At 33.2% G+C, this 14,743-nt stretch overlaps 3 protein-coding genes across 5 annotated transcripts; 1 reads left to right on the top strand and 2 right to left on the bottom strand.

Moving 5' to 3' along the window:
* Positions 1–348: 348 nt before the first annotated feature.
* On the bottom strand, positions 349–5,465 carry LOC130932571 (uncharacterized). Of its 2 annotated transcripts, XM_057861917.1 has the most exons (14): positions 5,112–5,465; positions 4,893–5,014; positions 4,501–4,643; positions 3,587–3,703; positions 3,348–3,462; positions 3,087–3,224; positions 2,768–2,863; positions 2,507–2,620; positions 2,126–2,194; positions 1,917–1,987; positions 1,694–1,787; positions 1,251–1,379; positions 1,046–1,135; positions 349–636 (listed from the first exon to the last, which is right to left on the bottom strand). In XM_057861917.1, exons 1-14 carry the CDS (start codon positions 5,362–5,364, stop codon positions 538–540), a joined length of 1,650 nt encoding a protein of 549 aa, XP_057717900.1. In that variant the 5' UTR covers positions 5,365–5,465; the 3' UTR covers positions 349–537. The 2 variants fall into 2 exon arrangements, with proteins under 2 accessions (XP_057717900.1, XP_057717901.1); XM_057861918.1 differs by lacking the exon at positions 5,112–5,465 and having other exon boundaries at positions 351–636; positions 4,501–4,633; positions 4,893–5,086.
* Positions 5,466–7,794: 2,329 nt separating this feature from the next.
* LOC130933477 (uncharacterized) lies at positions 7,795–9,865 on the top strand. The gene is made up of 3 exons (XM_057863113.1): positions 7,795–7,990; positions 8,629–8,950; positions 9,569–9,865. The coding sequence occupies exons 2-3, from the start codon at positions 8,677–8,679 to the stop codon at positions 9,646–9,648; spliced, it is 354 nt and encodes a 117-aa protein (XP_057719096.1). The 5' UTR covers positions 7,795–7,990; positions 8,629–8,676; the 3' UTR covers positions 9,649–9,865.
* A 336-nt stretch (positions 9,866–10,201) lies between these two features.
* On the bottom strand, positions 10,202–14,369 carry LOC130933476 (BEL1-like homeodomain protein 7). 2 transcript variants are annotated; one of them, XM_057863112.1, is made up of 6 exons: positions 14,247–14,369; positions 13,247–13,290; positions 12,259–13,073; positions 11,685–12,037; positions 11,515–11,575; positions 10,202–11,136 (listed from the first exon to the last, which is right to left on the bottom strand). In XM_057863112.1, the coding sequence occupies exons 3-6, from the start codon at positions 13,057–13,059 to the stop codon at positions 10,462–10,464; spliced, it is 1,890 nt and encodes a 629-aa protein (XP_057719095.1). In that variant the 5' UTR covers positions 13,060–13,073; positions 13,247–13,290; positions 14,247–14,369; the 3' UTR covers positions 10,202–10,461. The 2 variants fall into 2 exon arrangements, with proteins under 2 accessions (XP_057719095.1, XP_057719094.1); XM_057863111.1 differs by having other exon boundaries at positions 10,203–11,136; positions 12,259–13,290.
* Positions 14,370–14,743: the final 374 nt, after the last annotated feature.

Below are 14,743 nucleotides of genomic sequence, written 5' to 3'. Positions count from 1 at the left end.
CAGCAATTTTGATTTCATGACTTGGGCATACACTAGTCAACAGCTAGAAATTCTTATGCATATTAATACAATATTTGATCACTAAAATCATGATACATAAGCAACATAATTATACATTTATTGAATCAAACTTAATATATTTCACAATAAAATGTAATCAAATTTAAAATGTTGGTAGCATTACTCTGAGTACCTTTGAAACATCACCAAGTTTTTTTTTATATATAAAGCACACCACATCTCTGCTAATGTGCTATTGGTTATTGCTGATGTATCTCAGGAATTTTGCAGAATATGCCATCTTAATGTTTGAAAACAAAGAAAGGAATGGAATCATGTATGACAAATGTAGTTGCAATCACATTTTGCAAAACTTGCATTCCCATAGTTCCTTAGTCATATATGTATCTCCATTTTTAAAGGGCAAAGGAGTATGATTACAAGAATTACATAAATATGTACATCTTTAAAGTGACATGTATGATACAAAAGATATTTATAACTTTATAAACTACCAAATTATATACATTTAAGAAGTTAAGATTGGGATCTACACATTTGCCTCATGGGTGTCAGCAATCTTGCAAAACGAAGGGGCACATGTGCCTTGATATATGTCCCTTGCTCTGTGTGTTCCTAAATGTGAATTCAAAGTGAAACTGTAAGGTAGGAAGAAAATCATGACATGATAAACAAAATAGAGCTTAATTGCAATGCATTTTACACTGATATCCAGTACAGTGTTGCTACATAGGCAAATTGAGTTTAACTTTTATGTATTGTCAGTGTCGAAAAGTTTTACACTAACATGTAATCAAGTACTACCATGTAGGCAAATGTCGTTTCTTTTTTAGATACTGGTTGTCGAAGTAAATTACCTTTGCTTATGTGGCAATACTTGATTATAAGTTAGTGTAAAACTCTTAACAATACATAGAAATTAAACTCAATAAAATATAACCTATAATAGTTTAAAAGGCAAGAATATTCAAGGCACTGATCGAAATGTGGCTTTTGGTAAATGAGAATGGAAATATTTACTTACAGTTTTCTCAACCATTCCAACTTGGTGTATGGTGCTGAGAAGGTCTCCATTTTCAAATGGTACCAAAGCTTCAACCCACACCATGGAGTCCTGTAAAAGAAGAAAAGTTTTAATGAGCAAATTGCAAATGTTCTAACAAATTGAAAGCAAGATATAATACAGTGCATATGTAGATTATATTCAAAATGACTTTCAAGTTCTGTACCTTCAATTTTTCTTGAACTGCGTTACAGAATTCTGGTAGGCCATCACCCGATAATGCAGATATGCATACAACATCATCTCTATTTTCAGCTTCTAACCTGATTTTCTGGGGATCACTAGCCTTATCAACCTGACATAAGAATTCAGATATACACAAATTTTCAACTTCTAGTTCATGCTGTAAGAGAAACTTAGGGCGCTTGGTAAAGCTCATTAATGAAAGGAACAAAATTCGTCTTGGTCCTCTTAACCAACAGGGTGATTAAAGAAGCTCTACTTCATTGATAGTTTTTTTCTTTTCTTTTGTTCGTTTCGTATTAGAGGATATCTTGTCCTATCTTTTTCTATATTTCTTCTCTTCATCTCGATAAAAGAATTTGATCCAAAAATAAAAAGAAAAACAAAACTTATTTTCACACAAACTAACAAACTATTCTCCAATACCTTGTTCCAAACCATCAATCTTGGAATAGATGATACATCTAGTTCTAACAGAACTTTGTCAACAGCATTTATTTGTTGCTCTGCCAGGGGATGACTGCACTAAACAAAACGTAATTAATGAGATAATAATGTAGAGGTCAACACCAGTATCTCTATTATTTTTCCATTCTCTGATAATAAAGTTCCCTCTCAGCAGTTTTACCAATAATGAAGTTCCTCTCACCTGATATCAACTACATGCACCAGAAGTGACGACTCTGATATCTCCTCCAGGGTAGCTCTGAAGGCAGCAACCTACAGAAGTCAGAAAGGAGAAGTCAGTAACAAGTGAATTTCACAGTTGATAATGTTACAAGTAAAACACCAAATAAGCATCAACATTTTGGTCATATAACAGAGAAACAATATTTTTAAAAGGGTTAACTTTCATACCAGTTGAGTTGGCAATTTCTGAATAAAACCAACAGTGTCTGTTAGGAGAAACTCCTTTCCATTCTTCAGCTGGTTGAAAGCAGACAAAGAAAGCATGGCATGTTAAATTAACAATGATCTGAATTGTAAAAACTTAATTATATTGTATTTAAGTTGGAAACATATTTTTTTTTTGGCTGTACAGCCATTGCATAATTTAACCATGGAACATGGCTATTCTCTTAGATAAAGAATAACCTATTTTTATTAGTTCTTATTTTTTTGGAGTGGAATCTCATTTTAATATATGCACAATAGTTGAAAGCAAACAAGAATGTAACAAGAATGGATCATTTGTAAATTAAAAGAAAATGAATGCTCTCCAAGTATACTTTGACTAACCTGGACCCTCCTTGTAGTTGGATCTAAAGTTGCAAATAATTTATCCTCGGCAAAAACATCTGCCCCAGTTAATTGATTTAAAAGGGTACTCTTTCCAGCATTTGTGTACCCAACCTACAATGTCAAATAAAAAAGTGTCAACACAAAGAATATACAAAGAATGATAACTTATGTAATATACATTACCATGATGTATAAGCTACAAAGACAATATCAGCAAAAGCAAAAAAAATGGCTTCAATATACTTTTAAGGAACTAACCAAGGCTACCACCGGCACAGGTACTGAGAAACGCCTGTTACGGTACTGCTGTCGGTGTTTCCTAACAGATTCTAGCTCTTTCTTAAGTGCACCAATCTGTCAAAGCAAAGGCATCAGAATATTACTCAAAAACTGAGATTCCAGAGAGAAAGCAGAAATAACAGTGAAGAAATGCATAATCTATGTAACGAAAGATTACTAATCGGATATACAATGTGCCTACATAACTTCACAGATAGAATGACATAAGCACACAGCACATTAATTGAATGAAATATAGCTGATTTTAACTTTGGCGTGGTTGTAAAAAGCTGCTTACTTGGTTTCGCAAAATACGCTTGTCCACTTCTATTTGTTTTTCTCCCATTCCCTTCACCTTTCCTCCTGATTGACGCTCAAGATGTGTCCACATTTTTGTTAGACGAGGTAGTTGGTATTCCATTTGTGCTAATGAAACCTAGAATGACCATATGATTTTAGAAATGGGATTTAGGTTCTCCTACTTGCCAAAGCTGGCTCTGGCAACGAAACACAAAATAGAAGAGAAAAAAATTTTCCATATATATATATATATAATTGCCTGTAAGGATGCTTCATGTGTTGCTGCTCGCTGATTAAATATATCAAGGATGAGAGCAGTTCGATCACAAACTCTCACGTCCCCACCAAAAACCTTTTCCAGGTTGCGCAATTGCCTAGAATTAACAAGGGACATTAATGTCGTGTGAGACCCAAAGTGGCATTGCTTTTGCGGCAACATGACTATAAAATTCAATATGTTTCAAATCAATCATCATATATATATAAAGGGGCCCTTACCCAGGTGATAGCTCATCATCAAAAATTACAGTTTCAACGTCCAAGGCATGGATTGCACTCTTAATTTCAGAAACCTTTCCAGAGCCAATGTATGTCCTTGGGTTTGGAGAAGTAAGCCTGTACAAATTTCACAGCAACTCAAAAATTGAGTCAACTGACAATACTTTATCTCAAAAGAAACAGTAAAAGGACATATATGTATTCAGCAATCAACCATTTTCAAAGAGAGAGAGAGGATAGCTTATCCTGGAAACAGTAATCATACAACACAGTAAGGAAATCCGTTGATTAATTATTGACAGCATGATGAAGGGGAAAAGAAATAGTAAGAGACATAGACTGAATGCCTATCTATTAACATCAACAGAAGAATTTGGGACGAAGAAAAGAATAAACTAAATACAGCTCCTGTCATAAATAAGAAGTGGCCTTCAGGTAGTTGAAAACAAATGGAATCAAAGAGACTCAGTTACTAGTTTGTCATGCACGCAGAAGATAACTACAATGCCTGCACTCTATTCCCAAAGAATTTTCGCAGTGTAAGCACAAAGAATAGAATTAGATACAACATCAGATCGAGCATATCAAGTTGTAAGGCTGGTCATTGGTGAGAACAAAATAAGTAAATCTTGAATCTTGACCACTGAATAATAAATATTAATATAATAACACATAAAGTTATTCAACTATTTTAAGTTACCATACAGCTTTTTAAATAACTTCTGTAATCTTCACTATCCATAAATAATTCAGTGACCAAGATTTCCCTCCTCTCAAGCAACATAAACATAACTCTCACCTTCAATGCATTGGGAAGTCGACCTTTGTGTTGAACTATGCTATGTTTCAAATTGAAGGCAAACCAAACCAAGAAAAACAAATAAATTACAAAGCAGTTAGAACTTAGAACTTACTTCTGGTAGGTAGAGCCAACAACCATTAAGCCAGCAGTGTCAGCTAGCTGTTCCAATTCCCTCAGAGATTCTTCTATCCCAAACACATCCTCATTATCTCCCTTCCTTTCTACCCCTACCAAATAAGCTTTCTCTTCAAATACCTTCAAATAGTAATTGTTAGATACTAAGGAATTTCATTCCATGACGAAAAAAAAAAAGTTTAGAATTCGATATTTGTTGTTCCAAAAAAAAGAATTTTAACAAACAAAAAGCGAGATTCACACTTCAAAATACCAATTTACACAAGTGGTTTCATGACAATAATTAACAATTTATAAAAAAATAAAAATCAATTAATTCCATTTTTTTCCTGTTGCTGATAATTAGTTCTGTGCACTCAAATTACTAACCTCTCGTCCATTGCGGAGCTTGAAGCGGTTGTCGATGGTGTCATCGTCTTCTTGAAATAGTACTTTCTTCTTCCGAAGCTTGGTTAATTTCTCTTGAGGTTTCGCAGCAGCAACAACACTGTCTACGGCATGTTTGGGAAGAAAAAAAAATGGCTTCTTTTTTATGTTAACAGCTTAAACTAAATAGAATAACGAATAATAAGGAATCCAAACATGAACCTGATGGAGGTGCTTCAGCAGGTTCCACTACTACCTCAGCTGAATCAGTTGCGGTGGAATCTTGTACGTCAAAGCGAATGGCGTTTTGAGTAGAAATGGCGTCGTATGAGTGAAGGGCAAAGATGGAATTTCGGTTCCTGAGAATGAGAGTGGGGAAGTTGCATGATAATGGAGGATTACGAAGAAGAAGGGATAGGGTTGTTGATGATGATGGTGGCTTGATTATGGAACCATAGAGAGGGCATGCGCTCATTTTGCAGTTACACCTTCTTCTCTTCTCTTCTCTTTTTCCCTTCACTTCTCTGTTTCACTTACTTGCATTTCCTCTGGAGTCCAGAATCATCATCAATATCTTCGTCTCTCTATTTTTTTAAAAATATTTTAATCATCAATGTTTTGCTGCATTTTTTTTAATTTAATTTTAATAGTACACTTAAAGTCACCAAAAAATATATATATTTTTAATTCCTGAAGTAATTTTATACATATATTTAATAATATAATAATAAATTATCTAAAAAAATAAATATAATTAAATAATTCTATAACATCTTTTATATTTTCGGTGAATCAAAATTAATATTTTTTTATTAAATTAAAAAATATTTTTAGTACGAGTGTCAATTTGAAGCTCTTTTTTTCAAAATGTTTTTTTTAAACAACAATAATAAAGACAAGTTCACTAAATCTATTAAATTCTAATAAAAAATGATTATTAAAATTTAAAATAATATTATATATTTAAATTTTTTTTAATTAAATTTAACTAAGTTGATCTAATATAATAAAAATTAATTATAAATTATAACTAGTATTATTTTAAATCTTATTATTTAACTTAATAAAACTTAATTCATAAAAAAAACTTAAATATATAATATTATTCTAAAATTTATTCAAACTAAAATATTAGAATGAGAATTCATTAATAACCAATTTGATTGGTTTGTTTGATGTTTTTGTTAAATAAAAATAAAAGAAATATACATTATAAATTTTTTTAATAATAATAATAATAAATTAATTAATTTAAATAATTTATTATATACATATTTTTTAATATGTATTTTATATATTAAGTATTAACCTATATTTTATAACTAAATTTTGTATACATACTCATGGTAATAAACTAATAAGAATAAATTACTATTTGTACCCATAAAATATACGGACGTTAACAAATGTACCCATATAAGAATAAAATGACAATTGTAACTACAAAAAATGATTTTCGTGTGTTAAAAATACCCCAACAGACCAATTACAAGTTAGGGGTGTTAATGGATCGGATCCAATCTGCATATCCGCAGTATTTATCCGAATCTAATTCGAAATTGCGGATATGGATCCGATCTGCAAGGCTGTCGGATAAGATCCGCACACTAATCGAATCGGATTGTGGATTTTGTGTAGGTATCCGCAAAAATAAAGAAATAAATAAATAAATAAATAAATAAATATTCTTTTTATATTTTATTTCAACTAATAATTATCATATATTGTATTATTTTAATTTATTATTTAAAAAAATATGTTTATTTTAAGAGTAAATATATTTTAAAAATAGAAAAAATGAATTTTATTGATATTTTTTAATAAAAATAAGCTTTTAAAAATATTTTTGTGTTTTGTGGATATATCCGATATTCTATCCGATCCACAAATATGCGCATCGGATCGGATCCAAACTAAAAAACTACGGATATTGGATCCGATCTGATGATTTTAGTGTAGATCGGATCGAAATTTTAGCCATATCGAATCCGCGTTCATTCCTAAATTGCATAACCAACATTTGGATACTCTTGGCATATGAAGGCTATCTTTCGTGGTTACAATTATCGTTTTATTCTTTTTTTTTTGTTGACTCGTTTTATTCTTTTATGAGTACATTTATCAACGTCTGCATCTTTTACGAGTACAAATGATAATTTATTCAAACTAATAATAATTGTTTTTAAGTATTAAAGTACACTTACAATTTAAAGGTGACTTTCATCTTTTGTAGAGTAAACACTCAATCCGATCCTCGTCCCTTTTTACGAAGGACAAAACGATCACTGTCCACAAAAAATGGACACTTCGACCCTCAATCTTTTTATTATGGGACAATACGGTCCCTCTGTTAAAAGATTTATTAAATAATAATAAAAATTAATTTTGTGAGGGGGTTTTATTTGTATTTTGTAGGGGGTTTTAAACCTCCACAAACTATTAATAACTTTGTTTTTAAAAAATTCTTTCATCAATGGTGGTTAAGTGAAGAAAAACCATTGATAAAAATGATGCCACAAAATAAAAGTAATTATAGTATAATACCTTTTAAAGAAAAAAAATAACATGGAATAAAAAATGAAAGAAGAAAACTTTAATGTTGATAATATTGGTATTGGTAATGATGACGGTAAAAGAGATAATGATAATGATAAAATATGGTTACATAATAAAAATAATAGAAGTAAGAATGATAATAATGAGGATGAAAAAGATAATGGTAATAGTAATAGTAATTGATTATATTGTTGAAAAGATTTTTGTCGGAATTTAAAACTCCTATAAAATACAAATAAAACCCCACAAAATTAATTTTTATTATTATTTAATAAATTTTTTAACAAAAAAATCGTATTATTCCAAAATAAAAAGGTCAAGAGTCGAAATGTCTTTTTTTTAGATAAGGATCCTTTTGTCGTTCGGGAAAACGGAGAACGAACACGGAGAAGAACCGGGTCTTTACTCATCTTTTGTGTGTCTCTCGGAACAAATAAGTAAAATCTCGCATCCCTCTAACTTCACCTCATAGCTTGCTTCACTTTTCCCTCCGGCGGCGGCGGTGGCGGCGGCTGAACTCTCTCCGACCAATCGGCAAAGCACCGGTAAGCCTCGCAAATCGAAAATCCCGATAGTTTTTCCCTCTTTGTTCATCTTAAACAGTTCTCGTAAGCAATCTGTAAATCTAGGGTCTCGTAACTTAGGGTTTAAAATTAAATGATATCCAAACCTTAATGTGTGCTGTTTCATAATTATCTGCAGCTCTGATAATTCTGCCATGTAAGTTCTAAAGGAATTCAAGTTTGGAAAATCATAATTCAGTGTTAAAAACCCAAGATTTGTGCTTTTGTTTTTTGTTCTCTTTTTTTAGTGATGCATATATGGCGTAAATTTTAAAAAAAAGGGGAAAAAAAAGAAATGCTAGACAAATTTATTGTGTATGTTTAAGTAGGATTAGGACTACAGTGAATTATAAACAGTTTGCATGTATAGTGTTTATGATAATATTGTTATGAAATACTGAAATTTGTCATATTATTGTATGTTCTGTGTTCATAAATCTGTTAGTGTAAGTGATAGTAGTTTTTTCAATCCATTGACGCAGCTAACCTTCCTTGACTGAAAGAATCCCAGTCTCTATAATTTTGTTGTCTGGGGTTAGAATTTCTGGTTAAGTTCTTTTTTGGCACTCATCAGATTTAAATCTAATGTAACCTTTTTATTCTATCTTGTTTGAGGGCAGCCTCGGATTGTTTTGTGTCACATAACTTAGGAGCAAAGAACTCAGGAAATGGCAACTAGGCGCAATGTCCGCTACACATCTCTTCCTACAGATGAGGATGATGATATTCGTAATCGGAATAGACCGTTCGATCCTCGATTTGATTATACACCAAAAAGTTTGGAAAAAGTTCCCTGGAAATCCATTGCTCTAGCTCTCTTTCTGTTATTCCTTGGGACAGGACTTTTGTTTCTATCATACTTCATCTTCACTGGTCATATGGGAGGAGATCGTTCTCAAGCTTATGGCCTTTTAGCCCTGGGGTTTCTTAGCTTTCTCCCAGGTATGTTGGGTTTACCAGAATGTCATGTGTGTTACTTATTTACACTAGTTGCTCTAGTTTACCATAAAGAACAGGGGAGTTACTGTTTCTGGCAACTGAGCCTGCGAATATGCCTTTAGATGAATTTGGTGATGGTTCTGTAATATGAACCATAAAGATAATTTTGAGTGCTCCATCTAGCATGGCAAGCGTATAGGATCCGTTTTTGTTAGTGTTCAAATAACTTCAGTGAAATTGACGGTATTGACTTCACATCACAACATAAACTGTGCTGCCTCCTTTTGTTTACCAACCTTTGTATTGAATCACCGAAGACTGTTTCAACAGAATGACAATATATAATCATGTTATCATTATAATTTATCGATATATTTTAACCATCTTCCGTCTAGTAGGACTACAAAAAGGCTTTTATCGATGTGCGTTTCCAAGTGAGATGATGTTTCTTGACAATTTTCTCGATTGTCTTGTTTGTTCATAAGATAGTGCAATTGCAATAGTAGACCAAAGAAATCTAGTTTGCTTATATCATGCAACCTTTATTATTTTTTTTTTTTTTTGTTATCACAATCTTTTATTGGCTAATCCTGCAACATAGTACTGTTTTTTCGGCCACAGGCTTTTATGAGACTCGACTTGCGTATTATGCATGGCGAGGTGCCCAAGGATACCGCTTTTCTGCCATCCCTGATTATTAGAGCATGACGCCTATACCTTATTCTGAGTCATGATAAAATTTGGTTGCTGCTTGTATGCTTCAATGGCTTAGATGGAATAAAATTGTAGAGAAATGTAATCATATATGTTATGTAAGTATTGAATGAATTAGCAAAGTTTGGAAATTTGCTTGAATCGAAATGCTTATTTTTGTTTTGGCACAACAAAAATACAATAGCAGGTTGAAGAATGTAACAATAGTTGCGGTTGTTTCTTTTCTGTTATATTTGTTCATAGCAGATTAGCAGCGCTACACAGTTAGAATATTATAAATTTATAATAAATTATTTCACGGTAGCTGGCAGCCAAAAATGATTGAGCAAACCAGAAGAACTTGTGAACCTGCATAGTCATGGCAGCTCTTAATGAATTTGAAATAATTCACCCAAAAAGAATGACAAAAATCAATAGTAGAAAGAAAGAAAATGAGTATCTAGTTTAGTAACATTATGTGCATGAAGATTCTGTGAAGCTAAAATAAACCTTGCTGCTGATCCAATTATTGCCTCATTGTTGAGGTGATTGATAAAGTGACCACAAATACTTAAACATTTAAACAAAACTAGAACTACTGGTATGGAATGGAGATGAAAACTTTTATCAACAACATTAATTTTGGATGTCCAAAAGCAATTTGGGCGTGGCATGAAAGTATAAGTACTACAATACACCATTACAATTACAAAATACATTATCATTTTGATTAAGTATATTGGATGCAGTAATTTTTTTTATCAACAAGAAGCAACATCATAGATCTAATTTCTACTTCTATGTAGCTTAACTTTCAAATTTCAAACAACAAACTCGTGTAACAACCGTTGTTGTGGATTTCCAAACTTGTGTTGTTGTTGTTGCTGTTGCTTCTCTTGTTCTGTCAAATGATAATCCAACAAATCATTCTCAGATGAAGAAGCCAAAGTCTGGTTACTACTTCTTTTGTTGTGTATCTCATCACCATTTGACATGCCTAATCCATTGCTCTCGCGGTTCCTCAACTCGAGCGCAAGGGACACATGGCCACCAACGGCCGCAAAGTTTCCCAACGCGGAATAATCATATGTTGCATGAGTAGAAGCTAAGCAACCATTACCATCATCATGACCATTATGGTGATTGATTTGTATTGTAGAAGCATTTGAAAACGGTGTGTTTTTCATGTTAAATCTTTGATCACATTGTTGCAATTTCCTACTAGTCCTTGAAGAAGAAGAATCCATGAGGTTTTCACCATAATCGCTACTTTGGATACCATGTTGAACACTATCATCAACAGCTGCCAAATTTTCTTGTGATTCTTCTCTTTTGTTATTATCAGAAACTTGAACATCATCTCTTGAAGCTTTTGGTATGCTGTTTTCAGATAAGAGGTTGCAACTCATCTCAGAGTCACCAAATTCTTCTTTATACATTTCTTCAACCATTGGCTTCCATAGCCGCACCCTTGCATTTATGAACCAATTTGCCACCTAAAATGAACCAATATTAAAAGCTTAGCAACTTCATGGTGCTTATTTTTGGAGTGTATATTTTATTACCTATGAAATCAATCTTCAAATGGTACAAAAATGGTTAACATGCTAGCAAATTAGCCCAAAAGGTAGAAAATTCACCGGTCGTCCCGGGAAGGTTGAATACATTTAACAAATCTACTCTGTTGGCAATTGACCGAAACAGAAGCTTCTACATATAAGGTGATCTAAATTAAGGGGCCAAATTAATGTACAAAATTTCTAGTGAACTAACTTGATACCATGGAAATATTTGTAGATTCTTGATCTTTTGGCCTTAACTCATAATAATCATATATGAACATAATGTGCAGTTAGGAAAACATTAAATTGTACCTGGTTTCTGGTCAAGCCTGTTTGCCTTGCCAGCATAATCTTCTCTGAATCCTTTGGATAACTGATAAGAATGAAAAATTTGAATAGAAATTATCAAATAAACTCTCCAAGAATTATCTATTCTAATATGAATATCACTGTTGATTAAGAAAAGATATAAGGTGACTTACGGATGAAGGAAATGCTCGAATAGCCACGCGCGAAGTATAGAAACAGAGCTCTCAGGAAGTCCCCTCTGAGGTCTCCAAGCTTGCCTCATCACACCAAGTTGCTGAAGTGCCTTTTGTTGCCTTAGTTGCTGATCGACGTAGCGGAGCCGAGGTATTCCCTCTTGCTCTCCAAGGCTCCTCTGAGTCACTTGAATCTGGCCACTGATGGCGTCGCGCAAACATCGAAAGTGGCGTGAAATTGTGCGCAATGCAAGCGCAGTGTACGGTTCGGCAGCTCCACACCCGGCAACCATATCAAATGATGATACCACAATTTGCATCTGATGGCAATACTGTCTGTATCTTTTATCTACCTATGATGAGCACAAAGAAAATTCTAGCTAAGCATATGGTTCAACAATAATGCAACCTACTTATGAAACTAAATTTGCATAATATAAGATCAACCATATGAAACTAAATGTCACCAAATCACTGATATTTCTCATCAGTTCCATTGGGATTTAAATAAATCATGACATTAGAGTATTAGTGAAGAGATAAAGACTTATAAAGGGTATAGCATTTTAATTACCTCATCTAACATAGCCAAAAGTTTTGTCTTCTTGTCCAACAAATTCTGTCGGTCTGCCGGCGATAGCTCGGTTGAAGAGTTTACAGCAGAACCATTGGCACCTGAAGATACTTGCATAGATTGACTATTAGATTTTCCATCAGAATCTTTGGAGCCATCTAATCCGGCATCACGAAAACTCTGTTGTTTCTCCAATCCGGGTTGCTTCAAAGCCTTTCGAACATTAACTATTTCATCAAGCAACTCCTGTGCTGCCTTCAGGTATTGTGAGTTTAAGGCAGTACTGGAGGAAAAACCAGCCGATCCGTGTAGGCCTGGATCAACCTGGCCTTCGCTGAGGCACATTGAAGGATGATTAGTATTGTTATACAAACCTTCCCTCTTTATAGAGTTGTAGAATCCTCCGGAAGACATTGGCGGGGTCATGCATTCGGTGTTTCTCACCTCATCATCCTTAAGAGATGATCCATTATTTCCCTTTAAGTTTGGCATGGCATTCATCAGTGAAGTGAAGCTAGAGTTGTGATACTGCGGGTATTGAAAGTGATGAGGCATTGATGTTGCAATAGAAGGCATAACCGATCCAAGGCTAAGCGACAAACCTTGGCACTGAATGTTTTGATCACCAAAAGAGTTGCAAGATGGATCGCCGGTCGCAGCAGCATTGGAATGCTCTTCAAGAGGCTGCATAGTCATTGATTCACCTAGAGAGGTGATGAACTTCAGCTCATTGTTGTGTCCTCCTCCTCCAACCGAATCGCCATAGTTATGATGAGTTAATAGGGAATTCCCAGATAACATTTCTTCATAGGATCCTGAAGGAAAGGCCTGGTTCTGATACATGATGATGATATGATATATGATATATAATATATATGACTTTGCAATTTGAAAATGAGAGGTTTAGTTATTATTCTTGGTCCCTTCTTCGAAATCTAGTTCACATAAACATCTTCTCCAATGAGGCTTTGAGAAGCTATAATGTTACCTCTTCCATGGAATCTTAGTTGGGAATTTCTCTGTGGATTAAGCCTAAAAAGGAAATTGCCAAAAATGGATGAACATGTTAATGATGAAAGACTGAATTTCGGAAAAATTCATAATATAGAAGTCCCCCAAGTACAAACAAAAAGATTATTTTATTATAAGGCTAAGCACTCAAATTTCATGGGATAATTTAACAATTTTTGTTTTCTTCCAAAAATTTTTTTCTTTTTCAATTTTAGTTTTACCCTCCAAAAATGGACAACTAAAAGAGTTAGTACTCTTCCAAACCTTCAACATCATACTTTCATACATTCATCAATATGCCTATGCACTCTTCCAAGAACTATCTTCAAAAAATTTTGAACTTTTGGTATTTCCTTCATGGTTCAACTCGCTTACCACTAGACTAAACTCTCACCGGTACCTACGGCGGCGAATTCATAATTTGCATGGAAAAAGGAAACTAAAACATGGTAAGGGGATTCTATGAAACAACACCACCACTTCATTGAACTAGTACCTAGATCCTGCTCCTGCATATTTCAGCTAAGAAAACTTTCAATGAATGAAAGTAATTTCAGTTACCATGCACTTAGGACTGTGGCACTTTCATTTATTAAGCATACCATGTAATACAACACTATCAAGAAAAGGAAAAAAAGGGTTTTGCTTTGTTTGGTTTAACTAAGCAAAAAAATAATAAAAAAAAGCATTCTTTTTTCATCTAGAGTTGCAAGAACAGTAGCAGCAGGTAGCAGAAACCTATGTAACCAAACATGGTTCAGAAAACCAAACAAAATTCCGCAACACCAGAAACAAAGAACACAAAAACACATGACAAACAAGGAACAGAAAACAATTTTATTATTATTATTTTATTCTTATTAATATGCTATGGTTTGGAATAACAAAACATGGAAAAACACCATACACAGAAGAAAAAGAATAATAATTTGAAAGAGAAAAAGTGAAGAGATGACAGAAAAGAGAGAAAGAGATACCTGAAGAAAGAAGAGGAAAGAGAGAGAGTGTGAGAAGAAGCAAACAAAAGGGTAAGAAGTTAAGAGCAAAGTTTACAGAGAAAGAACAAGAATCCACAGTTTGGGGAAGCCTAGACAAGTGGCAATCCCAAGATATATAAATTTCATATTATTGTATTATATAATAATAATATTAAACTATTATTGTTATTATTATCTGATTGAAACAATGGTAACAACCTATTGAATGAAGGAAGAAAATATGTTTAATAATAATAATAATAGTAACAACCAATGGAAGGAAAAATATGTTTATTTATTAGTGAAAGAAATTGATTACTTCCCAACACCAACTACCTTTATTTATTTATTTATTTATATATTTATTTATTTGTGTGGTTTTGTAATTTGTGTGTATGTCTATAGTGAGAGGAAAAATTTGCAAAGGAATAAACAATTAGCAAATTTCAATATCAATCATTGTTGAGAATGTCACGTGTGACAAACGGCATTAGAAA

This window comes from Arachis stenosperma, chromosome 6 (assembly GCF_014773155.1).
Source record: "Arachis stenosperma cultivar V10309 chromosome 6, arast.V10309.gnm1.PFL2, whole genome shotgun sequence".
NCBI classification, from domain to species: Eukaryota; Viridiplantae; Streptophyta; class Magnoliopsida; order Fabales; family Fabaceae; genus Arachis; species Arachis stenosperma.
This window is presented reverse-complemented; position numbering and strand designations above follow the sequence as displayed.

What these genes read in the sequence shown, in the direction of transcription:
- LOC130932571 (XM_057861917.1), bottom strand. Translation starts at nt 5,364, where the DNA reads ATGAGCGCATGCCCTCTCTATGGTTCCATAATCAAGCCACCATCATCA. An exon ending in AGCGTATTTTGCGAAACCAA is followed by an intron (nt 2,864 to 3,086) that starts GTAAGCAGCTTT and finishes TTGCTTTGACAG; the next exon opens with ATTGGTGCACTTAAGAAAGA. An exon ending in CAACTACAAGGAGGGTCCAG is followed by an intron (nt 2,195 to 2,506) that starts GTTAGTCAAAGT and finishes GCTTTCAACCAG; the next exon opens with CTGAAGAATGGAAAGGAGTT.
- LOC130933477 (XM_057863113.1), top strand. Translation starts at nt 8,677, where the DNA reads ATGGCAACTAGGCGCAATGTCCGCTACACATCTCTTCCTACAGATGAG. An exon ending in GTTTCTTAGCTTTCTCCCAG is followed by an intron (nt 8,951 to 9,568) that starts GTATGTTGGGTT and finishes TTTCGGCCACAG; the next exon opens with GCTTTTATGAGACTCGACTT.
- LOC130933476 (XM_057863111.1), bottom strand. Translation starts at nt 13,101, where the DNA reads ATGTATCAGAACCAGGCCTTTCCTTCAGGATCCTATGAAGAAATGTTA. An exon ending in TTTTGGCTATGTTAGATGAG is followed by an intron (nt 12,038 to 12,258) that starts GTAATTAAAATG and finishes TGCTCATCATAG; the next exon opens with GTAGATAAAAGATACAGACA. An exon ending in CAGGCTTGACCAGAAACCAG is followed by an intron (nt 11,137 to 11,514) that starts GTACAATTTAAT and finishes GGTTCATTTTAG; the next exon opens with GTGGCAAATTGGTTCATAAA.